A 27,970-nucleotide genomic window follows, 5' to 3' on the forward strand; every position below is an offset into this window, starting at 1 on the left:
CATCAAAAGATGGATTGTCTTTATCAGCCTGAAGTTTATCTCACAGCGTAATCGTTTTTCTACTGTAATAATGAATCCCTGAAAAGTCTGAAGCACATTACATGTCTTCCCAACCACTCTCACTGTAATTCATGCATTTGGTCAACCCACTCTTCTTAAATGTTGGAATACTGCCCCCATAAAGCTCATATTCTAATGGAAGATAGACTGGGAAACGTATGCTTAGAACAAAGAGTGAAAAGAAAATTATGAGAGGTTAGTGCAGTGTTCTGGGAGCACAGAGGAGGAAGCATCCAAGATGGGCTGGGGATGCCCAACAAAGCTTCAGCTAAGAGATTTCATGAAGGTGAGACTTGAAAGAGGAGGTATAACAGGTAGGAGGAATACATTTCCCAAGGGACAAAAGCATGGGCAAGTGAGAACATAGCGTATTTGGGATACTAAAGGTGTTTCGAGGTTTCTGGAGCTAAATGGTTTAGGCTGGTAAGAGACAGGCAATAATAGACACAAAGTTTATGGGAGGTAGAACATACTACTTCTTGCTCACTAGGCTATAAAGTTTCAGTTAAATCTGCAGGAAATGGAGAGCCATAGAAGGACCTGAAGAAGAAAGATGATTATCAGTAAGTGCTGAGTTGAGTGGGGCAGGACTAGAGCTGGACAGCCTACTGGAGGCCACCCTGATAGTTACAGCTCCGCTGGAGGTCTGTCATGAATAGTCACTATCAAAATTAGCTGTGCTTTCACAATATAACTAACTTTGCTCCACATGCTTTTGGGGATTTCCTGACATCTGGGACTATGTCTTAATGACTCTCTAAAGCGAGACATTTAATCCTTAATCCTTGCTCTTTCCTTTATATTTTATCAAATGATCATTGTTTGGAATGAAAGGTTTGGGAGTTAAAAATATGAGGTTTAATATCAGAATATTTCAGTTTAATTTCTCAAGTCATTAGGTCAAAGGCCAAATCATACTGTCTTCGTGTTAGAATCCAAAGATTGTGATTAAAAACTGAGTATTTATTATTATTTATTTATTTATTTTTGTCTTTTTTTTTTTTTTTTGCATTTTCTTGAGCCACTCCCACAGCATATGGAGGTTCCCAGGCTAGGGGTATAATCGGAGCTGTAGCTGCCGGCCTTCACCACAGCAACGAGGAATCCGAGCTGCGTCTGTGACCTACACCACAGCTCACGGCAATGCCAGATCCTTAACCCACTGAGCAAGGCCAGGGATCGAACCCGCAATCTCATGGTTCCTAGTTGGATTCGTTAACCACTGCGCCACGATGGGAACTCCCTGAGTATTTATTTTAAATAAAATAATGATGGAAAGGAAATTTCCTAAAACATGCACATACACCATGACACAAATCTTTTTTTGTTGTTATTTTAGGGCCACACCCTCAGCATAAGGAAGTTCCCAGGCTAGGGGTAGAATCAGAGCTGTAGCCACCAGCCCATTCCACAGCCACAGCAACATGGGATCTGAGCCATGTCTGTGACCTACCCCACAGCTCACGGCCACCTCGGATCCTTAACCCACTGAGTGAGGCCAGGGATTGAACCTGCATCCTCATGGACCCGAGTTGGGTTCGTTAACTGCTGAGCCACGAAGGGAACTCCCACAACACAACTCTTTAATTTTAATCCAACAACCAATGATGAAACTCTAGAAGTAATATCCTATTAAAGTAACAAGTAAAGTAAAAATGAACATTATTATTTCTATTATTTAACACATACTCTACAGGTGCAAATCAATGCAATTTGACTTTTTTTTTTTTTTGCTTTTTAGGGCTGTACCTGTGGCATATGGAAGTTCCCAGGCTAAGGTCGAATCAGAGCTACAGCTGCCATCCTACGCCACAGCCATGCAGGATCCGAGCCTCGTCTGTGACCTATACCATGGCACACAGCAATGCTGGATCCTTAACCCACTGAGCAAGGCCAGGATCAAACCTGCATCCTCATGGATACTAGTTGGATTCATTTATGCTGTGCCACAAGGGGAACTCCCAAAAACAAATATTTTAAAAAAGGATGAGCAAATTGTCATTATTTAATTTTTATGTCTCTCCCTAAAATATGCAAGAAAATAAGCTGAGAAGTTATATCACTTTAGAACAATGTCCAATAATAACCGAACTAGTTAAAACAGCTATAGTTTATACTAAAAATTGTCACTTAGGAAATATATATAATTTTAAAATCAACTTCGTAACAGCATCCAGAATATAAAGTGGCTAGCCATAAACTTTATAAGAAATGTATAGAACAAGAAGTTCCCTTGTGGCACAGTGGGTTAAGGATCCAGCATTGCTGTGACTTCAGTGTGGCTTTGATCCCTGGCAAGGGAATTTCTATATGCTGTGATGCAGCCCAAAAAAAAAAAAAAAAAAAAAAAGAAATGTATAGAACAAAAATGAAGAAAACTACAAAACCTCCCTGATGTTAACAAAAAGAGAAATGATTCAATGAAAGTCGGATTATGCTTCTGGATGGGAAGAATATTTAAAATTTTTCAGTCATTAAATCAGTCCATAAATTTAAGATAAACTCAATAAAATTCATAAAGATACTTATCAGCCACCTGAAAAATAATTCTAAATTATATTTAGAGAAACAAAGAAAGCAAAATTTAAGAAAGAGTAATATAATGAAAATGTGGACAAAGCAGATGTCAGATTTTAACATATACATACATTATATGTGTGCAGTCATTAAAGTAAAATATATTATCATGAAAGTAAATAGAATAAGAGTTGAAAGGCCAAAAAAATTAATAGTATGTAATGTAGGTTAAAATAAAGATGGTGTTACAAAGCAGTTGGAAATGACCAACTTTCTCAATGATATTTAGGAAATAACCAAAAAAAGGGAGCTTGTATATTTATTTCATGTGGATAAATGTTTGAAATGGAAAACATGATATATAAGAAAGAAAACCTAGATGAATATTGACATCAATTTTGCATGAGGAAATCCTTGCTAAGAATATTAAACAGAAAAATTGATACAAAAAGTACAATATCTATATTTTAGAACACAGCATAATCAGGATTGAAAGAATATTGAAAACAATGGGGAAATATATGCAGTAGTTAAGATGAAGAGACTTTGCAGATCAATTGCAAATTGATGAATATGCAATTCAGAAATGGATAAAGGGCATGAGTAGCTGATTTGTAAAGCAAAGAAAGAATACATTTTAAAAAATCCTAACTTTACTATTAATGGTAGGAATTGAAATTTTAATTTTTTCCAGTTTAAAATTTTACTTTAGTTGATTTACGATGTTGTCAATTTCTGCTATACAGCAAAGTGTCCCAGTTACATACACACACACACATTCTTTTTTTCATATTATCTTCTATCATGTTCTGTCACAAGTGATTGGATACAGTTCCCTGTGCTATAGAGCAAGACCTCATTGCTTATCCATTCTAAACATAATAGCTTGTATCTACAAACCCTAAATTCTCAGTCCATTCCATTCCCTCCCCCTCCCCTTTTGGCAACCACAAGTCTGGTCTCCAAGTCTGTGAATCTGTTTCTATTCTGTAGATAGATTCATCTGTGCCATATTTTAGATTCCACATATAAGTGATATCATATGGTATTTGTCTTTCTCTTTATGACTTACTTCACTTAAGTATGAGAATCTTTAGTTCCTTCCCATGTTGCTGCAAATGGCATTATTTTGAATACGATATATGGTTATAATTCGCTTATCAATTTGTGAATCATTTAAAAAGAATAATAGCATCTAGAGTTGGCTTGAATGTGAGGAAATGGGAGCTTACCTATTTTATTAAGGCTATTATAAATTAGTATAATATTTCTGATAGGCTATTTGTCAATTAAGTGTCAAAAACTCCTGATACAGTTGGAGTTCCCGTTGTGGTGCAGCAGAAGCGAATCCAACTAGGAAGCATGAGGTTGCAGGTTTAATTCCTGGCCTTGCTCAATAGATTATGGATCCAGGGTCGTTGAAAGCTGTGGTGTAGGTCACAGATACGTCTCAGATCTGGCATTGCTGTGGCTTTGGCATAGGCCGGCAGCTATAGCTCTGATTAGACTCCTAGCCTGGGAACCTCCATATGTCACAGGTGAGGCCCTAAAAAGAAAAAAGAAAAAACTCCTGATACAGTTAATTCTACTCTACAAATTCATTCTGAAAGAGTAAGTAAATATTTGACAAAGATTTGTGTAAACAATGTACTTAACAATAGTCAACTGATGTCACATGAAGTTAGGAGCATATTTAGAGAAAGAAATGTTGGTATAAATATACTGATGCTGAAAAATGCATATAACATATTATTATGGAGGGAAAAAGTGGACATTATTTTACAGTTACCTTTTTTAAAGACTAAAATATATGCCAAGAGAAGGTCTGGAAGGCTATAAAATTTAGCAATGATTATTTCTGGAGAGTTTATTATGAAGTTATTTTATTATGTCTAATTTTGTTTCTGCTTATTTGTATTTTCTAATTTTCCTACAAGGAATATGTATTAATTATGCAGCAGAAGAAAATTATAAAATTCTTTGTAAATATATTTTACTACAATTTCTATGGCTGTGACTAAAATTAAAATCGAAGTGCAGTTTATCCTTTTTTGTTCACACTTTCCCTGGAATTCTAGATTTTTTTTTTCTCTTTGCCTTTTCCTAGGGCCACTCCTGCGGCACATGGAGTGCCCCAGGCTAGGGGTCTAATCAGAGCTGTAGCTGCTGGCCTATGCCACAGCCACAGCAATGCCAGCTCCGAGCCGTGTCTGCAACCTACATACAGCTCATGGCAATGCCGGATCCTTAACCCACTAAGGGAGGCCAGGGACCGAACGTGCAACCTCATCATCCCTAGTTGGATTCGTTAACCACTGAGCCACAATGGGAACTCCTAGATTGTTGAATTGAATTAAATTGAATTTTAGATTTTTTTTTTCTCCTCTGAAAATTGTCGTTATTTGATTACGGAGTAAACAGTTTTTTAGAAGAATTAATCAGAAAAAGACACAAACTCTATATTCTTAAATATGTAATATGTTACATACACCAGAGAGACCCCTTCAAACACTCTAAACTTTTTAGTTCAATTTCATTTATTGGTAGAATGACCTTGGGCAAATCTCTGAAGCATCTGATGTTTCATATCCCTTCCTCATCTAGGAAATAGGGATAAAAACATCCAACATGCCTACCCCATGGCACTCTTTAGGAATCAAGTGAAACGGTGGCCATGAGGAGGTTTTATAAACCAATGAAGAGATAGATAAACGAAGGAGGCTATTCTCACTGTTTTTTTTTTTCCTTTGCGCTTTCCTTTTTCATTATATGTTCTTTGTATTTTTTAAAGATGCCGTAAGTCTGATATTTTCAAAGTAAATGCATCTCAAGACCTGGGGGATCAGCTCTTCCTCTTCATCTCCCCAAAGAGCACCACTCTCAATATTAATAGTCCAAGATGGACTCAGATGTTGAAGAGTTACCCAGTGTTCCATTTTCCCGCTGCCTGCTGAGTTATTTTTGAAGCTCAGGATATAGAATGGAGGAAGATAAAATGAAATAAAAGCCTTGTGTGTATTAAGATGGCTTCCCCTCTTATATTTTTAAAGAGGCCGGATGCTTATGCCGAGATTAGGCAAACTCAATCCTGATTATTTACATGGCATAATGGAAGTAAACACTCAAGGACAGAGAAATCTTATGCTTTTTACCCAGCATGCTATAAACCATTATCTCATGTTTTCTATGGAAAACAGTCGCAGCCGGGAAATTTGGTAACTCAGTAGGCTATTAATAGGATGTGGAATGTGATTACTCTTTTTGGATTACTTCAATATGTAATTACTTTTAGGAGCTGGTAGAAAGAAACTCTATTAAATGATAATTATAGACTGTGTTTGCTTTAAGGTTTTGTAATAGCTCTCAACACGGGAGTTTTCACTAACTGTTTGCCATAGTTAATAAAGTCATTTTTCTTAAAAAGTAGCAATTCTCTGCAAAAATGGTAGTTTCACATAGGATGAGTTTCTTATAGGAAAGGGCAGGGGAGACAGATTGTGCAGTAGGTTGGCTTGTCCATGGCAGTAGAGTCTCCTTGAAAATATAGATGGTGTCCCTGAAGTGTTGTGACAAAGTGAAATATTTATAACTCCCTAGAGAAAAATAAGTCTTAATACAATGTCTTCGGAAGGTTAACGACAACTAAATATTACTGTATACATAAAGAGAAGACAAGGCTAGTGACAGGAGAAGCTAGCACAGCATGAAAAGCCTAGAAACACCAGCTGTTTTGAGAAGTATCCACCAATAAACAGGAGCGTTGCCAGGAATATATCTAGGAGTTAGACCTCACGTGTAAATCAGGGATTATATGAACACACAGATAAAGGCTGGACCACACATATTTGAGGAAACAGATAATAAAAAGAGGTGGCAGCAGAGGAAGCATGTGAGAATGCCAGTTTTCTGGACAACCCTGTACATCATCTCACTATTGATAGAAGTAAGTGCATACTGAAATCTTTTTTTTTTTTTTTTTGGTCTTTTTAGGGCTGCACCCATGGCATGTGGAAGTTCCCAGGCTAGAGGTTGAATTGGAGCTGTTGCTGATGGCCTAACACCACAGCCACAGCAACGCAGGATCTGAGACACCTCTGCAGCCTACACCACAGCTCATGGCAAAACTGGATCCTTAACCCACTGAGCGAGGCCAGGGATTGAACCCGTGTCCTCATAGATACTAGTCAGATTTATTACTGCTGAGTCATGATGGAAACTGCAATGCTGAATTCTTTTAAATATGTTCTTCATCATACAAAAGCTCAAGCTGAAACACTGCAGCAGTCTGTCAACCCAGGGTGGGATCAAAAAACAATCTGGGAATTAAGAAAATTCCAAGGAATTCCCATCTTGGTCCAGTGGTAACAAACCTGAGTAGTATCCATGAGAACATGGGTTCAATCCCTGGCCTCACTCCGTGGATTAAGGATCCGGCATTTTCCATGAGCCGGATCCTGCATTTCCATGTGGGTTGCAGATGCGGCTCTATGTGATGTTGCTGTGGCTGTGGTGTGGGCTGGCAGCTACAGCTGATTTGACCCCTAGCCTGGGAATTTCCGTATGCCGCAGGTACAGCCCTAAAAAGATTAAATAAATAAATAAATAGAAAATTCCAAGAATAGAGGCAAGAATTCTCATGAACTCAAAGATACATTATCTTAGAAAGTATCATGAGAATACTACTTATGCTGCCTTGTACAATTCAGCTTGGTAAATCTTTATTAAATGCCTATAACATGCCAGCGTCTCCCTGTTTTGGAGATATCTACCTTTACAAAAGGAAATTCCTCTATGACACCTGTGTTCTACTAATGGTGCACATGCTTCTCATTGAGAACTAGTCATCCATCTCGGCCTTTGCAGGATTATCTCTTTAAGGGGTTTAAGGTGCTCACACATGTACATCAACCAAAGCCAGAGGTAAAAGAAAAGCCTTAGATGACAGAAAATCAAAGAGCTCCCAGTTACATCTCTGTTTTTGATAGGAATCATTTGCGAGGTGAATCACAGGGTTGTCTGGTGGTTTCCTTTAAAACATGTCTCTCCATACAACTCCCTTCACTGGCAGGCACTCAAGAGCACGTCCACCGCAGAAAGCAAGGCACTGGTGGGGCTTCATAGAGCCTTGGGCATTTTATCTCACAGACTTGGTATGGGCTTGAATTATAAGAATCATAGTGAAACGCTCAAGTCAGTGCAAGAAATAATCATAAACATGTTAGATCATACCCCACCCCCCCAAGTCCAAGGACCATGGGAAACACTCTTCTGCTTTAATAATTTACCCAGTGGGGCACAGTGGTTTAGGCTGTAACATCTAGCCTCTGAGTACCTGGCTGTAAAATCTAGGCCTCACTCTTATGTGACTGATTGACTTTAAATAAGTTACTTAATGGTCTGTGCCTTATTTCTTCATCTTCAAAAGGGAGCATGAATAAAAGCATTACCTATGATGCTGTTGAGAGAATTAAAGGGATAGATCATATGGGAAGGATCTTGGCATGGTGTTTGGAACAGAGTTACTGGCATTTGTGATTCTGATAACACTAAAAAGGGTAATAGGGAAAATAATATTACTTATTAGATTAATATAAGATCCTGTAAGCCTGATCTCAGTCACCCACTGAAAAAGCAGTATCTCTATAACCCTGTATATAGCTAGCACGTGTCTAATGAAAATATATGTTCAGAATGACCACCTTTTACTCTAATGTCAAATCATGGCATTTGCCTTCCTACTTTTGCAGACTTGCATTGTCATAGGCTTATAGGAACAGGTGCAGATCAAAATAGTCTGGCCAGGAGTTGAGAAACTTATTTTTTGATCTTGGCTCTGCTACCAGCTTTATCAAGGAACTGCCTCCCTTTGGTCCTATACAACAACAACAACAACAAAAACAACCACTTCAAATAATTTGCAGGTCTAGAACCTCTTTGACGAGTGAAACGAGAAGTAGAAATCACGTCAAATTTTGCCCTGTTTACAGTGGTTAAACAATTTATCCATCCCCTTCAGGCAATAATTTTACAACTACCTTTAGATATCAAGCTTTGGACCCAACTACTTTTCTTTATAACTATGCTGGGAAGGGAAGACCAGCTGAAAATTTACATTGCCTTGCAAAGTTGAACTAATCTCTTTTAATGCTTTCCTTGATATCAATATTCATAAAGCCATGCTTCACCCTCAAGGGTTTATCAACCTCTTAAAAAAAGATAAATGAATTTGTTTGCATATTGACCCTGTAAGCTTCCCCACTTGGTTTTCCCACTGCTTCATGAATATCAAAGCCAATAAAAATAAGTAAAATAAAATTAGACTCACTTATTCATATGCACCAAATGAGCCCACATCTCAAAATAAAGGTGGCATTATTATTTCTTGTTTCTTCTTCAACCAAAAGGCATTATTAAGATGAGGGGAAATACTTGTGCTCTGCAATATAAAAGCCATTTATTTTCCATTTCTACTTCTCTGAATGCACAGGAACCTTGGTACAAACCTCTGTTGTCTCTGACTGTGAAATTTGGATTGTGAATGATTTCAGGGGGTAGACTGAAGATAAATCTTGGTCCATTGGCTGTGTCATCCTTGTCATCTGCACTAATTGTAACAATTGGCTGAAAGAGAAAGGTGGCTTATAAATAAATCATGCTGACATTGGCACATCATTTATTCAGAAATTCCTGGCTGGCTAAGAAACCTGGTTTTAATTAGAGAACATAGCTCCAGAGCTGAACCAGGGCTCTGAAGCATTCTCGGGCAGTGGGAGTTATCTCCAGGTGATGCTCTTAAAACCAAAATCTGGTTCCAAATGCCTAGCTCACAGCCAGGGCAGGGGAAAGCAGTGTTACCTGGTTAGAAAGAGGCTTGGTCTGATCACTCTCACAGATGAAGCCTTCATAAGGGGCAGCAAACTTGGGAGCATTGTCGTTAACATCAAGGACCCTAATGGCCACGGGAACTTTGGCTTCCTGATGCCGGTTGTCTGAAAGGAGAGAATTCAGACAGTAAACGTGCAGAGGAGGAAGCCATGTTGGTCCAGGGTTGCTCTTGGGAACTAGTACGTTCTAGCGACTCATTTAGGCCCGGTAGGGAAAGACACTGTTGGCAGATTGTAGTCTATAACAGCAGTTCTCAAAGCAGGGTCCCCAGAGGAGCATCCTAGAATTTGGGAATTTGTTGGAAATAAAAATTTTCAGGTCCCACCCGAGTCCTGAGTTAGAGGCTCACAGGGTGGGATCTAGAAATCTTTGTTACAACAAGCCCTTCATGATAAGCCACGCATGATCACGTTCGAGAACAACTGGTCTGCAGGTAAACAAGAACCTAAGGATCTAAGGATTCTGCTGCTCTGGACTGAAACAAAACTGACTGACAGGATAAAGTGGGGAATCTTCAGTGATGGCTAAGTTACAAGCTGCGACGGATATCAGCTCACGTGCCAAGTTTGTACCCAGGACTGCCAACGAAAATGAAAACATCTCTATTTGCTTATATGTCTTTCTAGAGGGAGGGCCAAAAATAAATTTTAAAGATTGGAAAATATGCTTAAAACTAAAAAAAAAAAAAAAAAAAAAATTCGTTCTATCTCAGCTGTCTGTCATTTTCCAGAATACCCAGGGTCTGAAGTAATAATATTTGGTAAAGTAGAAGCAAAACTCTTAGGAGAATACTTACGGATTTCTGCTGCAAAAACTGTTATGTTGAGCCAGGCAGTTTCTTCTCTATCCAAAGGTTTTGTTGTTTTAATAAAACCATCCTCTGGATTAATAGTGAAAAACCTGTCCAGGTCAGTGTGACGATCGATTGAATACCTAAGCAGAATGCAAATGAGGCAATTAGACCTAGACATCCCAAGCAGCTTAATATTTGAATATTTCCTCCATGCTATATTTAAAGCAACCTTTTAAATGAATTGCTTGAGCAAGATTTTCTTTTTAATCAAATTTACTTTTCAAACTTCGTACATGAATCTTTTATAGAAATCATTTTGCCACATTGGAATTCTTTATTCAGGACAATGAATGAAAGAGCTGTTTAGCATATTTGATTGAGAAATGGAATAACATGTTGCATATTTCTCCCTATTTACTACAATCACCCACCATCTGAATATTTATGAACCTGCATTTGAGAAGTGGGTTTGCCTTGCTCCCAAACTACTCAGAAAGTCACGAATGTATGGAACCTTTGCCATATTTTTGCATATGAAATATTAAATAGTCTTAAGTTTACCTAAATTTATCATCAAAGATCATTTACAGTCCTAAAAAAATCAGTTTTCTCCTTACTTAAAGGAAAATGCTAACTTTTGAGTAAATTTATTCAGTTTATTTGGTTGTAGGGGTTCTCATGTAGCTTGGTTCTGAAATTTTTGGTGAGATATGCAAAGCAGGCTTGGCTCTTCATTTGTAGAGCATTCTCCCCAGACTTTAATGACCCAAGGCTGAGTTTACAACATAGTAAGAAAGTTTTAGCCACTCTCGTCCACTAGAAAATTTGCTTGTTTCTAAGAAAAGACGAAATAATTTCCAGAATATTAGGGGGCAAGGTAAGAAGATGAGTCAATAGGAGTAGTCTTTATTAAGGTTTAATAAGGTGAAATAACTTGCCCAGGATAAAGTACTGGAGACTGCTCCTTAATAAATGTTGACAGTTATTTCTTGGCATCCATGGGGATGGAATCCATGGATACCCAAATCCACAGATATTCAAGCCTCTTTTATAAAATGGCATAATATTTGCATGTAACTTAAACATATCCTCCTGGACACTCCAAGTCATCCCTAGACTTCTATAATACTCAATACAATGTAAATGCTATGTAAATTGTTGCTAGTATGCAGCAAATTCAAGTTTTGTTTTTTGAAACTTGCTGGAATTTCTTTTTTCAAACATTTTGGACCTATATTTCATTGAATCCATCAGTGTGGAACCCACCAATGCAGAACCCCTGGATTCAGAGGTCCCACTGTACATATATCTGAAGGCATTCATTGAGGGCCATGAAACCAAAGAGTATTAGAGGTAGCAAAGACCATGGCTGTCACAGAGTTTCATCTTTTCAATTTATAAATGATGGGATTTGCAAATGGTCTATTATCTGGTTTCTGGGGGGGCCAATAGGAGAACTGGGATCTTCCAATCCTAGATCATGTGGTTTCTAGATAATAAGAAAAAGGAAATGGTTATGAAGCATCACATTTCACAGTACAGAAAACATAAGCTCATCCAGGACATCGTTGATTTCACAGCTCCCTATGGGAATGGAATGATGAGTCTCTTTCCCCAGTGAGGAAACAGAAGTGAAACCATCACACACCTCATAAATGTCACCAGAGGCTCAGTGACTGAGTCCTCAGCAAAGCTCTATGTGAAAAGAAAGAAAAAAAAAATAGAATATTTTATCCCTGTCACTAGGGAGTTTACTATCTAGTTGACATGACAGACACACTCACAGAGAGAAAGATCATTGGTAAAGCATTATTCCCTAGAAGCGCTTCACTTGGATTTTGGTTTTGTCAATTCCTAGATAAAAGTCCATGTTCTACTACATGAAAGCAGAGTGATTCTGGAAAAAGCCACTTCAGGTCTCTGAATCTCAGCTTACTTACCATTTAAACTGGAATATTAATAGTACCTCTTAGGTTATCAGTAAGAATTACATGAAATAATAGACATTGACAATGCATAACCTAGTGCCTCACACATAGTAAACAGAACAACAAATATAGCTGCTATGATTTTGTTGTTGCTGCTGCTATTACACTCTGTGGATAGATCACAGACACTCTCAAATGTCAGTCTGAAGAGTGTGACCTTCATCCTCTAGCCAGTGAGAAATCATGAAAGGCTTTTGCTGAGACGAGCAAAGAAACTGAATCAGACTCTCAGGGTGATGAATACGATAGGTGGGCAGGGTGGTCTGAACCAGAGAGGGTGGAGGAAAGAGTTGATGGAGCTTTTCACGAATGAGGTGATAGGAGAGTTAGGCATAGGAGTGACAGAGGGAGTAGAAGTCTCTGTGGTAAAGAGAGGACAGTAGGACTTGGTTGATATTCCGAGATCTGTGGGAGGCTGTGAGAGTCCTAGTGTTTCTAGCCTGAGTGTTACACGGAGGGAGATACTGGGAGATACATACTCAACTTAGCAGGAAGGAGAGGCTGAAATCCCATTGGGAATATGCTGCCATGCCATGAGAGCAAAAATTCTACTTCATCATAGGTTTTAGAGTCAGGGGTAGACTCAGTCTTTTTTTTTTTTTTTTTTTTTTTAAGTAGGTTAAGAAAAGGATGGGCTCAAAAATATATTTTTAATGAATGAACAGTAAAGGAAAAAGCAAGTGGCTTGTAAAAAGGCACAGCAGACAGCAGAGTAAGTACAGAATTAGAATCAGAGAGGGAATTTCCATTGTGGCGCAGTGGAAACAATCTGACTAGCATCCATGAGGACATGGGTTAGATCCCTGGCCTCACTCAGTGGGTTAAGGATCTGGCGTTGTCGTGAGCTGTAGTGTAGGCTGGCAGCTGTAGCTCCAATTTGACCCCTAGCCTGGGACCATCCATATGCCACAGGTGCAGCCCTAAAAAGCAAAAAAAAAAAAAAAAAAAAAAAAAAAATCTGGGAGAAGGATCAGCCCAGACACAGAAAATCTACAGATTTAACTCAATCCAATCAGTAGCATAGATGGAAACTATAGATAAAAGGACAGAGAAAGAAAGAGAAAGTTCGAAGTCCAAAAGCTGAGTCTCAGGGAGCCCCCAGTGCCTGGACTAGGACTGAAGACTAGTGAAGACATGTCTGAGTGAAGTACGTCTGGGGCATGAAGGGGTTCCCAAGGAAGTTGGGAGAAAAGACTATTTCAGGAAGGCAAACGGTGAACGAAAGTACGTCTAATGCTGGAGATTCTGAGAAGAAAGAGCTGCAAACGTTTCCAAGCAGCTAAGAGTTTGAGTGACACTATATGGCCCTATTCATATGTGCAAGGACATAAATCCCCTTAAAGGTGAAGATAGGTACTCAGGAACATAAGTAGTCTGGCTAGGAAAAGCTTTGAATGTCCTTCTATGAATTGTTTGGCAATTCTAAGAACAGGGACCTGAGTGGGTGAGGGGGGTTGGTTCAAGAGCAGAACTGAGCATCTTTGGATAATTATAGCCATGAAAAATGCCTCCATGCACAGAATAGCTTCCATTGAAAACATGACCCAAATAACCAATCACAGATGTGGATCCTTGGAGATAATAAGGTGCTGAGGAAATGAGCAGTTGTTCCATGTGTTTTTACGTCACCACTCTTCTAAAAAGCTGCTAATGCACCTCGATATTCTAGGCCAAAGCTAACTCTTTTAAAATTCAGACCATGAACATTTTTGAGTCGTTTAAAGGTGTTACCAAGCCTCTCAGTTATGTAATGTATCTTCTCGGATGCAGAGAACATAGTACTCAAACTTTCCCAGGAAATCTTTCCATTAGTGGCTGCCTGGCTAGAGTAAAACACTCAAAATGTACTCAAGGCAGATTTGGACTAAAATCCAGTCTCTGATAATGACTGGCCACGTGACTTTGGGTAAATCAGCCATTTGAGCCTCCAAGGATCAAATCTGTTGGGTCCTAAAGGGATCACAGCCTCAAGAGTGTTTGAGGATTAAATTTAAATAATTTAGTGCAGGGTTGCCTGGAGCCAAGAAGATGCAAAGGGTAATTATCTTCCTTCTCCCAAAAGGGGCAACGTTCAGTGACTTAAAGGCAACCGAACAACATTTACTTTTGGGACTTGCTTCTGCCTTGTCAGCATTTTCTTTGGTATAAATAGAAAAACTCCATTGTCCATGGAGATTTTTTTCATTCTCAGATCTATTTAGTCTTCTGAATCCCAGCTTTACTGAGGTATGATTGACAAAAATATTTTTATACTTAATGTTACGCAATGTGATATTTTAATGTACATATAGCTTGTTTAGTGACTACCGTGATCAAGACAATTAACATATTCATCACCTCGCATAGTGACCATTTCGTGTGGGAGGATGAGAACACTTAAGATCTACTTTGAGTAAATTTTGAATCTGTGATACATTATACATTATTATTAACTATAGTTTCCATACTGACCAATATCTCCCCTTTTTCCCCACTCCCTAGCCCCTGGCAACCACCATCTTACTCTGTTTCTATCAGTTTGATATCTTTAGATTCCACATATGAGTGATAAGACATATTTTTTTCTGAGTCTGGCTTATTTCATTTAGCATAGCATCTCCAAATTCACTCGTGTTATCACACTAACGGCAGACTCTTCTTTTTCCAAGCTAAATAATATTCCATTATACATATATATTTATCTCACAATTTCTTTATCCATTCATCTGTCGATGGACACTTAAGATTGCTTCCATGTCCTGGCTTTTGTGAATAAAGCTGCAGTGCACACAAGAGTACAGAGGTCTTTTCAAGATATAGCTGTTATGAAAGTAGTATGGAAGTTCCTCCAATTGCAGATGGAGGCAGGATTTGTTCTGTGGGCCATAGCTTATCAACCCCTGACCCAGTAGACATGTCCCTGGCCCTCTGGGAGTGTGTCTAGGACAATACACAATGCAAGGTGTCACTGTGATGTGGTGTAGCAAGAGCTGTGCTGTAGAAGCTGCATCCAGTCCATCTTAGGGTGTTCTGGAAGAATTCCTAGAGCAGGTGACACCTAAGTGGAGGTGTAAAAAATGAGCGCTGTGTAGTAAGTTGGAAAGAAAAGGGAGAGAGCTTCAGCCAGGAGGAAGAACACAGGAGGAATTAAGAGAGGACAAGTAGCACAGTTGAGCTGCATCTGAGATCTAGAGAGAAGGGAGAGTAAGACAGAAAGCTGTAGAGACCAGCAAGACACAGCAGGAATTGGGGGGGAGAGGCCCGAAGAAAAGCCATAAGCCAAGTAAGAGAATTGAGATTGTTTTGGAGTGGGGGACAATGGGAATCAGTCTATCAGTGATTTATTTGTTGTTGCTGCCCTTTAGCTGAAGTACGCTGTGATGCTGGATGTGCATTAACAATCATTCTGGCTGCAGGATGATGGGAAGAAAGGTGGGAGACTGGGAGCAGAGGAAGGAATCTAGGCAAGAAAGGAATTAGGGGAGTGGGCATGGAGAAATAAACACCTACAAGAATCCAGTCCAGGGCAGATTTCAGGCGTCTTTACATTCCTGCCCTCTATAGGAATGCCTTGAATCTACCACTCAAGCCTCCTTCCCAGCCTCTTTCTCATCTTCATCATCGACCTCAGCAGTCTGGCTGAGGAGGAGGGAGAGGCAGGTTCTATGTTGCTTTTCTAGCTTTCTCTTCTTCTAAGTCAAACAACTGTGTTCATAGTAATAAAAGTACCCTTAATTTGAGGGGTACTTTGTTATCTTTTCAAAGTGCTCAGCAGCCGTTAGATAGACAGAGCTTACTTTCTCAGTCTCCTGTTCACTGTCTGTGCCTCTTTGGTTAAGTCACTTTGCCCTGCAGAGCCCCAATTTCCTCTCAATTTAAGGGACGATAATTCCTAGAAAATAAAGTTGAGGGGATAAACCAGATTATATATCTAACACCCCCAGTAGAGTAACTGTAGCATAGGAAGGAGTTCAGTAAATTATAATTAGTCTTTATTTATTCTTCACCACAGTTCTCTGAGACAGAGCCAAGTTAAGGGTTACATGACCTAGTATACACCAGAAGTCTGCTCCAAAGAGAAATAAATGATGGAGCTTGAACAAGCCTAGGTACAAAGGTGGAGCAGAACTCATGTCTTCTAAGTGTTCATCTTGTTTACATTGAATGATATCTTGGACCCTTTTTGAGACTGAAGGACATAGTTCCTGTAGGGTTTTCCTAAAACCTCTTACTTCTAAAATTCCACAGTCAGGCTTTTAAAATAAATCTCTCTGTACCTTATTGGGCTGTTGGCAGCATCAGGGTCTTTGGCATGCACTCTCCCCACCACAGTGCCAGCGGCTGCATTTTCTTGGACTTCATGGATATAGCTTGGGGCCAAGAACATGGGGGGCTCATCAGCATCTTCTACTGCGATCTTGACCGTCACAGTGTCCTTGAAAGGCCCATTGCTGATGAACTTCGGGTCGATGTGCACATTGGCTGCCTCTACTTTCAAGCTGTATGCTCTTTTGGTTTCAAAATCTACAGGCTGGCAAGAAGGCAAAAAAGATTGACAACCAATTCCTTGAAAGAATAATGGAAAAGAAAGACCTGATTGTTTTATAGGGCAGTGTGACTAGTTCCTCAAAGAGAGAAAATCAGTGTCTATTCAATATCCAATTACCTGAGCCATTTGGTTAGAAAATCGGACAAATCAATTGCTGAAACTTAGAATGTGCTTAATGGGTAATTTTAGGAGCACAACAGACACATAAGGACCACATCATCAAAAATGAACCTCCTCCCATAGAACACACTAAGGCTGCCCAAATCAGTCACTAAAATGACTTAAGGGAAGGACTTAAAACATTACAAAAATAAATGTTAGCCCATTCTGTACAGTACTTAAAATATTGGTAGTAAAAAAACTCAATGAATTTCAGTCAAAGAAAAAAGCAATGTCTTGTCAGACGACTGCTCCCCTCCATACACACACACTTCTATCTTAATCATGTTGACAGTATCATTTTGTAAGTTTCTGATCATGTAGCATTTCCAAACCTTTACCAGCAGTGGCCCATTAAGGTCACTTGAGGTGGTTTATGGGTAATTTTGGTGGGCGAGGTTTTTGAAGGGCATTATCCTAATTGTCCACAATGTCCCTCCTTTTCCACTTCTTCCATTCCCAAACACATCAAGAGAATCTCACCGTAGTGATAACTTTTAACATACCTAATATGCTTCCTAATATCCCTTCTAAGAGACTACGACACAACTTTTTAGATGGAATATAATGACATTGTTTTGTTTCGATTGCATTCATTTTTAGGTTACCTCCTATTTATGGCAAGTGATATAGGACATGTGACGGATTCCTTGTTAAAAGAATGCATATGTGTACAAGTCCATTTAAAGAAAAACAATTAGAGTTTCTGTATGGCTCAGTGGGTTAAGTACCCTGTGTTGTCACTGCATTTGCTGTTGCAGTGTGGGTTCTTTCCCTTGCCTGGGGTACTTCCACATGCTGTGGGCCCAGTCGCACAAAAAAGAAGTATTAACCTTTAATAATTAAAATGAACATTTAAAAAAGGAAACAATTATAAACAATATGCATTTTACACAGACATGAAAAAATATTATGTAGTTGAAGTAATGCTTCTTCAAAAAAAAAGTAGCATTTGAATGGCTATAATTCTTAAGAAATTGATGATTAGCACTCCCTAACTCTAAAGGAGAGCAAATTCAGGGAGTCAATCAGCAAAGCGTGAAAAGTAAAATTGTAGAGGAGAACAAGCCCTCATGCCTAGGAAACAGAACTTTCTAATTAGCACTCTGGATGAAGCTGAGCTCCCAAATGTTTGGAAAGAGTTGGGTCTTTTAAGCTAGCATCTGCCTGCCATGTTGTTGTCATCTGCCTGGTAAACAGTTATTTTGAATAGGCATATAATCACAGGGCTTAGTCCTAACCTAATTCTACAGAACTCCAAACTAAGGATGGTTCCAGTTTTAGGAAAGTTAAATGCACTGAACCATCATCGTCTCACCCCCCTCTCCCCAGAGTCAGAGAACACTCCCTTTTCCTGAAGCAAAATCTGCCCCCCAGCTGCTCCATCATTCCAGAACTCAGCAGCATCTTTGTCCTTCATTGGGTTACTTGAGCAGCAGAAAGGAATGATATTTATAGGCTGAAGGTATGAGAGTGCTGCAGTATTTCAAAATCTCAAAAATCTCTCAAAAATTAGACAAAAATCCAAAATTGGAATATGACAGTTCTAAGACTAAGTAAGGGGAAATGTTCTCAGCCTATTGATGCTCCCAGAACAGAATGTTTTGGCCTCAGTTTGGGCATATGCCTAAGGACCAAGAGCATTTCCACTGGAAAGCCTTGTTGATGTTGAGGCCAGTATAGTCACACTGCAAGTGAACCTGACCCTTTTTGAATCTCAAGAAAAGCTCCCCAAATCTTTGCAAATGTCCTTGTGTAGAATGCCCTTCCCTAGTGTGGTGAGATTTTATTGTCTTCTGGTGGTCATCTTAAGCTTGTGAAGTCTTTCCCATCTCCCCTAGGCAGATCTGTGTGGTCCCTTAGCTGCCCTTCTGCAGACCTTCATCCTCCACCCCTGCTAGGTGAAGAGCATCCCAAAGGACTCTACTGAGTCTTGTTGATCTTTGATGGTCTTTGCCTCCCCAATGCCCAGGAATGACTATACTAAATGATCACATGTACCAAACATTATGACGGAACAGGAAGCAGAGCCGATGGATGGACAACATTTAAGCATTTGCCTCTAATTTATTCTCTGCTTCCTTCCAAAAGAGATTTAAGGGACAGTTTCCCATGTGAACATTTATATCCATATTTTGAGAGGCTGAAATAAAGCTAAATGAGGCAACACACTACATAAGCCATAAAAATCTCAATACCCCCAAGCTTACTAATCCCACCTTTAAAAATCTTCCCCGAGGAATTAATTCGACAGAAAACCAAAACAAACAGTATTCAAAAATGCATGATGTTGGTTAGATATCATAGTGGGGTTATATCTAACCATGGGAAACATACACACAAAACACCAAATCCAACTGTGAGATTTTATTAAGGAAATAATGGTCCATCAATAGGATGGGATGTTATGTAGTCATTAAAAATGATTATGTATATTATATAACAGCATGTAAAATGTTTATGACGTGCCATTAAGTTAACAAATCAGATCACCCTATGACTACAACTGTGTTAAACAATATACATCCACATCTGTATACACATGGACAGAGAATATAAAGAAATAATCAGGCATAAAAGTGGCTTTATTAAAATAGAGAATATTTAAAATGCCTTCTAATGCTGCTCTCACACTGCTTTATAAGGATTTTATTTGTTTGAAAGTAAGTAGCTCAGAAACTGTGCTGAGATCCCTCAGTGATAATTGGGAGTCCCACTTGGTCAAAGGTATTACAGGGAACAGATTGGATTTTTCTCCCCATGACTTCCAAGACACCAACAATTCCCATTTTTATTTTGCACTGGTTCTTCTTCAACTAACCACACAGAGATTGTTTCAATATCCTTGAGGCAGCTTCTCTCTTATGCACCATTATAACCCTGACACCTACTGTGTCTGTCACAAAGTATTCAAGAAATATTTATTGCTTCCTAAACTATTCAATAAATGAATGACTCTACATCCTAAATAACTCTTGAATTCTTCACCGGTACCTCTTCTGCCTTCTTCAGATCTCTGTAATTTCTCCCTTGAATTCCAATAAGAGTTTTTCAGATGTTCCCACTGTATCCACCTCAAAACCCTCAAGACCGAACTTGATCAAGTTTCTTAAATATGTCTATTTCCATCAAGACCAGTCCTTCATGAGCTCTTTTTCTCTGACCTTCCTCTCCTTATCTATCTGGTAAATTCCTACTCATTTATGACGACTCAGGTCCAGAACAGCCCCCTGTAAGAAGTCATGCATGACCCATATTCATAGATATTATCAGACTTTATTACCGTCGCTTCTCCACTGGGGAGTGATTTTTCTCTACCCTACCCCATGGATATTAGACAATGTCTAGAGCTATTTTTTATTATCATGACTGGTAGGGTAGGGTGTGTGCTTACTGACATCTAGTGAGGAGAGGCCAGGAATGTTTCTGAACACTGTGCAATGTTCAGAACGGTCCCCTACAACAAAGAATTCTCTGTCCCTGAAATGCTAAGGCTGGAAAAATCTGCTCTCTTTTAATTATCTTTTTATTTAACTGTCCTGTTAATTGTGATATCCCTATGACCAGGACTCTCTTTCTTCAACTTGAGATGTCTAGCCTCTCATAAAAAGAGCCTGCCTGACAAATAATAACTCAGTACCTCTTGGTAGAAATAAAAGGGTGAATGAATTAAGAAAAAAGTGAAAAAAAAACTGAATTAAAGAACATTTTAGGAGTTTCCATTGTGGTTAAGTAGGTTAAGAACCTAACATAATGTCCCTGAGGATGCTGGTTCTATCCCTGGCCTTGCTCAGTGAGTTAAGGATCTGGTGTTGCTGTAAGTTGTGGTGTGGGTCACAGATGTGGCTCAGATCCAGTGTGGCTGTGACTGTGGTGCAGGCCTGCAGCCACAGCTATAATTCGACCCGTGGCCTGGGAATCTTCTTATGCCACAGGTGTGGTCATAAAAAGAATACTTTTAAAAGCCAAAAATATTTCCATGGATCTTTCCATATCTTTTTATATTACTAAATCATATATAATGATTTCTATAAGGGTCCATCATTTTACTCTATGAAATTCACCTCTCATTTTTTTTTCCCCTGCTGGACAGCTGGAGCTCTGTGCTCCAAGCTTAAGCAAATGCTCTCTTACAAATGAGAGAACATCTTCCTCTGTTTTAAATCTAAACGTCAGTGCTTTATAGAAGATCATTCCTTTGCCTGGAATAAACATACCAAATTGCGGGAAACTGTGCAAATTAATCATATGCAGAGAGCTCATTTGCGATGTGTTAGTTCCACGGGGTGATTTGAATGTTTCAGGATTTTAGAGACAGTGTGTGCTTATACCCTGAGTACACTGAAAACAGGTGACAACCTTAGCATACCCAACTACCCAATTACTTGAACAGCGAAGGATGGGAGGCAGGAATCGCTGATGTCACTGCTCATATGTCAGCGTCAGGCAGGAGGGGTAGTAATATTAATTAACAAAGCAAGTTGACAGCTCTATGCTGTACACTATTCACACAGCTACTTTTCCAGAGGAGAAGCAGACAGGATGATTTTGAGCCCCTAGTGTCTGGCGATTAGGCTTCCATGGCTACACCATTCATCATCACTAATGCTGGCTTTTCCAAGTATCCAAAGTCCACCCCAACTTTCATGTTCTTTTACTGCAGAATCACCTCTACTTCCCCTTTGTTCCGGGTCCCCTCATGCTACTCCCAAACTCAGTGATGCTTCTGTCTATTGTGAAAAGCCAGCTTCCTAGAACATTCTTTCAATCTTCCCAGAAGATTCTTTCAAGGAATCTTCCCCCAGCCCACTCTTCCCTCCTCTCCAGCTACTGGCCTCTTTATTGATTCTTCAAATTAATTTTTTATCAGTGTTCCAGTCCAATCTTTTCTATCACACCAAGGAGCTTAATATTCATGCTACAGAACCAAGTTGAAAATGAATGCTTGATTAAAACCAAGGTAATCCCATCATCCAATTCAGATTTAATACTCCATATACTTTGATGATAGAGAGGTGTTGATTTCTCAAGTGGTAAATCAGGGAGGGAAACCGTTTTAGAATATACTCTGTTTCTTTACCTGAAAGTGAATCAAATCTGGCTCTCTTTTATAAACCCTTTCTGGTCCAGCTATTTCCAAAACATTTTGAGTGGGAAGATGTTCCAGAACATGCTAAGTTTGAATTCCATGTCTTTGAATTGCTAGCTGTGTGACTACCACAGGGTCAAATTATCATCTGAACCCCAGTCTCCTTACAATTAAATTGAGGTATCATTGCTCACTGGGATAATACCATTTACTTTATATGATTTTTAGTATATAAAATAAATGAATGTTTATAAGAGACTCAGGTTTCATGTGGCCAATATTTAGTACTGAGTATATGTTAGACTTTTTATAAAACAAAACAAGAACAAACAATAAACCCCTCTTATAGTGAATTAATCCCAGGGACATATTTTTAGCAAGAACTTAGCTGACCATGACGGATGACCATGATTATTGCTTCGCAAGTTCAATTTTGAGAGAAAAATCAAGCAGAATATTGGTTCAAGTTTCATAGAGGGCCCAGCAATGTAATGGGCCTTGGATGTTTCTGACAGGAAAAGTTCTGAAGAGCCTCAGAACTTGGCAGGGCTAAAGAGGGAACTTCATGCATGCTCAGGGCTGCTTCTCCAAAATCTAGGTTTATCTAGTTGTATTTCTTTCCACAGGGAAACTGTGCCAAGTCATACAAAGCTAACCAGCAATCTCAGAGCAGGTATCACCACCCCCTTTTTTCCTTCCAGTTTATTGGGATATAATTAACACAGAACACCGTATAAAGTTTAAGGTGTAGGCCATGATGATCTGACTTTCATACATCATGAAACCCACCACAGTAGGTTTAGTGAACACTCATCATTTCATACAGATAGAGAAGAAAAAGAAAAAGAAGTTATTTTCATGAAAACTAAGGATTTACTCTCTTGGCAACTTTCACATATAACATACAGCTGTGTTAATTATATTAATTGTATTGTACATTATGCTCCTAGTATTTATTTATCTTATAATTGGAGCTTTTTACCTTTTGACTACCTTTATCCAGTTTCTCCCTTCCCCCATCCCCTGTCTGGTAACCAGGAATCTGATCTCTTTTTCCATGAGTTTGTTTGTTTTTGAAGTATAATTGACCTACCATACTATGTTAGTTCCTGGTGCACAATATAACATATATGTTTCAAAATGGTAAGTCTAGTTGTCATCTGTCACCAAAGATATTAAATTATTATTGACTATATTTCCCAAACCATATAAAAACTATCAATCTCAGGCAGACATCATCAGCCCCTTCTGCCTCCTCCGTCTGGAGTATAGTTCTGTTATCTCCCCAAAGCTCAGAGCTCAACTACAAAGTCAGATCCAGCCCTCAGCCGCCCACCTTCTCATTTCTTAGTCTTCAACTCCCTGGTTCCTGCTGTGCTGCTTTGGCAAAGCAGGCCACGCCGCTCCTCACCCTCACTCACCTTTTTCAGTTTCACCACGCCCTCTTGTGTTTCATAATCCGTTGTGATTTCAAACAATTCCATCCCATCTCCATCAACGATATTGTACGTGACTAAGCCATTTTCTCCAATGTCTGGGTCTTTAGCCTTCACTCTTCCTACTTCCTCTCCGGGGACAGCTGCTTCTGACACAGACATCTGGTATACGCCTAGAAGAAGAAGACATCTATTTTTATTTTCCCTTTTATTTGGCAGCTGTAAGACTTTAGATTTCATTGAATCCCAATAAATTTCTCAAAGGGTTTGAAATTGAACTTTCTCTTGATTGAAAACATGAAAGCAGCGAATGGATGGGAGGCAGATCCCACATGGCTTGCTTGTCAAAGAAATGTTTTCTACAAAGGATGATGAAACAATATTGGGAGCCAGGGTGGTAGGGTGGGGTCACCTGCCACATGTGAGAAAGGAAAACAATGCCCAGGTACATTATCCATCAGAAATGGATGGAGAGCTATGTATTTCTTTATACATTTAAAAACCGAAAATTTTTTTTCATTTCTTTGGGATGGTCCATAAATTAATTCTAAGACTCATGTATGGCACTGCCAGGTGCCCAGAAAAAAAGAACACCCTTCTTTGTTTAAAAGCCTTTCATAGCTCCATATTGATTTTAAAATCAAATGCAAATTTTATCCTTCAAGGTCATGACCCTTCCATGACCCCTTCACCTTCTCACCATTTAGTCAACTGCTATCTCACATGTAAACATTTCTCATAGTGTGACTTTTCCATATAGATTTGTTTCATATTTATTGGGAACTTAATGTATGCCAGGAGCTGCCCTAGCCTTTGGAAACACAGTAATACGTGCGTGTGTGTATTCAAAATTCCTCCCTCAGTCTTAAGCGAAAAAAATACCCCAAATGTATGCATACTCTGATACCATTGCTAAGAAGGAGAAAAATAAAGGATGGTGACAGGCAGAGGGTATTTAAAATGTATAAGTGTGACTGTGCACAAGTGTATGATTGTGTGTGAACGTGACTGTGCATATGTGTGTGTGTGACTCTGAACACTTGCATTAAATATGTGAGAGAAAGAGCATGTATGAGTGATTGATTTTGAACAGGGTGGTCAGAGAAGACACCTCTAAGAAGATGCCATCTGAACTCCCCTGAAGAGACTGAGCAGGATAAATCCTGTGATTATCTGGGGATAGAAATTAGAGACAAAGCAAATAGCAAGTGTCAAAAACCCTAAAGTGGGAGCACATGGAACACATACAGAATAGCAAGGCAAGTGTGCCTGGAGCCTTCTGGGAAGAGAGAAGGGCAGGTCGGAGGGCCGGAGCTCAACTGTGCACGAAGGGCGTTGTAGGAGGTGGAAGAGACTTCAGGTTTTCTTTAAACTTGGTTGGAAGCCACTGGAAGGTTTTCAGTAGAGAAGTGAGATTTGAAATTCTCTACTTGCATTATCACAATTTAAAAATATTCTCTGAGAAACCTCATAGAGAAGCTAGTGTTGGAAACCTGGCCTCTAGCACTTCCAAACCAAGTGGCCTTGGGCAAGTTACTCAAACTCTTTAAGCTGTGGATGTTATCCGTTCCAATACTCTGTCCACAATTTATCTAAACTATTTGGCTGTGAATCCTTTCAGTTCATACCCATTCCACATCAACACAGCGTGCCCTCCATGACAAAGGACAAGTGGGAGGTAGGAGACTTTGTAGATAGTTAACAAGTTACATGAAGGTTTAGGAAAACCTGTTCTGGGTTGATTTTTTTTTTTTTTTCCAAATCCCCAAATACATGGCTATGAAACTTCTATGGGCACTGCAGCGATTAACTTTACTCTATGGTTGTGTGTGAGTGAGGGCATCAGTAGCTGCCTGCTAACAGTCCTGCATGGCCTTTTCCATCCCGCATACCAGACAATTTTAGATGTGGATAATGGAGCATGCAGTTTTTTACAACATTCTACGAGGCTTAAGTTTATTGGGATGCTGATCCTTGTGCATGACCAGGCAGAGCAGTCTTCATCTCTTTTGAGACGTTTAGAAAACTGCCTGTTGCTGTGTAATCCTCTCTCAGTGTTTCCCTTGTGGAGATCATTGTCTTTGGATTCCTTTGAGTGAGCATCACACTTTCCTGGGGCTGGTTGCCTTCCCTGTTTCCTCATTTATAAAAAGTGCCATCTCTCTGGCAATAAACTCACAGGCTCTACAGCTACTCTTCTAATCTAATGAAGACAACATTTTCATGGTGCCCTCCCCGTGAACTGGCAGCACCAGTGTCATTACCATACTGTACCTTTGTCTAAAACTTATGCTCACATAATCAGAGTTGTGTTCAAAATCTGGCTTGGCTACATTCTTTGGGCAACTTACTGCACCTCTCATGGAGCCCAGTTTTATCTGTAAAATGGAGGCTCTCTTGGAGATTTGCAATAGTAGTAAGTATTCATTTAAGGATGGTGGTTGTTTGTAATTATAATTATTCATGATGACCTTTCAATCATCTTTTCTTTTATTTCCTACTGCAGTCCTGTGCATTTTGTAGGAGGACCATAATCCCCTAGATAATAACGATGGCTACCATTTGTTGACAGCTTATGCCAGAGATCATTATAAGATTTTATACTAGCTCATTTAGTTCTAATAAGATCCTATTAATTGGGTCCTATGGAAGACTGTATTTTCCAAAAATGGCCAAAACAATATCTGCCAGCCCACATGCTTTTCTTTCAACATGACTTTAACAGTCCCTCACTTGAAAGTTGGGGTCTATCAGCACAGTCTTAGGACAATAGTGGAAATGATGAGATGCTGTGTGATTTCTGACAATGGGTCACAATAAGCAATACACTTTGTGCTTGGTGGCCTTGGGGTCCTTGGGACTCTCTTTCACTTTCAGAACCTATCCAAGCCACTCCCTGGAGAGAACAGCATGCAGAGGAAACAAAAGTCAACACAACTCACCCAGCCATGTGAGTGAGTCATCTTGGAAGTGGATCCTTGAGCCCCAGTCAAACTGTTTCCTTTAGGTTTTGCCCAAATTGCAGACTCACAAAAAGATAAATGACTTTTATTGTTTTAAACCACAAAGGTTTGGGGCAGCTTGTTAGGTAACAAGATTACTGATTCAGGTATATTACATATCCAGGTTAGAAATGAGAACAGGAGTTCCCATCATGGCGCAGTGGTTAATGAATCCATCTAGGAACCATGAGGTTGTGAGTTCGACCCCTGGCCTTTCCCAGTGGGTTAAGGATCCGGTGTTGCCGTGAGCTGTGGTGTAGGTCACAGACGCATGCTACAGACCGGCAGCTACAGCTCCAATTAGACCCCTAGCCTGGGAACCTCCATGTGCCATGGAAGCGGCCCAAGAAAAGGCAAAAAGACAGAAAAAAAAAAAAAAAAAAAAGAAAGAAAGAAAAGAAATGAGAACAGTGAGACAGAGAAAGGTTAATTACTTACTACATTGCATCAGAAGTATCTAGTAAAATACCTAGCAAAACAGATTTTTTGTTTTCAGACTTGTAGACAGTATGTTTCTGCTTTCCTTCACCCAAGTTTTGTTGTTATTGTTGTTGTCTTGTTTTTTGGCAAGAATGATATAAAGAGCATCTATTTTTTAAAAATTTCTTCTTGAAAGCTGAGTACAGCAGGGATGGGTCAGAGAGGAGAGGTGGCGGTGGCATCATTGGAAAATGAAAGCCAAGCCCACCTACTTACTCTGCGGAAACTTTGGTGGGTTGTCATTGACATCAGTCAGTGTGATCGTCACTTTGGTTGTCCCTGAGAGTCCACCCATGTGTCCACCCATGTCCTTGGCCTGGATCACCACGTGGTACTCCTCCTTGGCTTCCCTGTCCATATTGGGAAGGGCTGTTCTGATGATACCTGGACAGGTGAGCAGAAAACATCACAGATATTCATTGATAACATTATAACAAAAAAGACCTGGGCACAGGGGAAGCAAGTATGAATCAAATGGCACCTGCCCTCACAGAAGAGTCATTCCAACATAATCATTACCATCAAAAAGCAGCCATACCCAGAGCATCATATAAATGTATTTTCTCATAAATTGTTATTATTAATAGAGCATGAACATTTTATGTTTTATATATTGCATTGTAAATGCAAATAATAACCTCATCCTTTTTAGGTCTAATACTTAAAGATCCTAAATATATATATATATTTTTTTTTCTTTGCTTTTTAGGGCCATACATGTGGCATGTGGATGTTCCCAGGCTAGGGGTCGGATTGGAGCTACAGATGCTGGCCTACACCACAGCTACAGCAGTGTGAGATCTGAGCCACGTCTGCAACCTAACCACAGCTCATGGAAATGCTGGATCCGTAACCCACTGCGTGAGGCCAGAAATTGAGCCCATATCCTCATGGATGCTTATCAGATTCGTTCCCACTGAGCCACAATGGGAACTCCCAAGACTGATATATTTGAGGACCCCACTACGTGGTCATTCATAACATAAGCCCATGCTTATGTTAGAAAAAAAAGCAAAAAAAATTGGACTTCTAG

The 27,970-nt window shown here is 39.4% G+C and overlaps 1 protein-coding gene across 16 annotated transcripts in view; it reads right to left on the reverse strand.

The window, feature by feature from the left end:
• Positions 1-27,970, reverse strand: part of CDH11 (cadherin 11) — a 152,405-nt gene that overhangs the window by 15,012 nt on the left and 109,423 nt on the right. For 13 of the 16 annotated variants that reach the window (NM_001244482.1, XM_084958350.1, XM_084958351.1 and 10 more), the window contains 6 exon segments: positions 9,081-9,198; positions 9,433-9,566; positions 10,259-10,395; positions 16,500-16,753; positions 23,441-23,628; positions 27,154-27,321. In NM_001244482.1, the coding sequence (NP_001231411.1) occupies positions 9,081-9,198; positions 9,433-9,566; positions 10,259-10,395; positions 16,500-16,753; positions 23,441-23,628; positions 27,154-27,321 (999 nt within the window). 16 annotated transcript variants of the gene reach the window in all.

Source organism: Sus scrofa, chromosome 6, assembly GCF_054392235.1.
Source record: "Sus scrofa isolate SSC_HxYL_T2T_F1_AM1 chromosome 6, Sscrofa_HxYL_maternal_Yorkshire_Landrace_v2.0, whole genome shotgun sequence".
Classification (NCBI taxonomy): Eukaryota; Metazoa; Chordata; class Mammalia; order Artiodactyla; family Suidae; genus Sus; species Sus scrofa.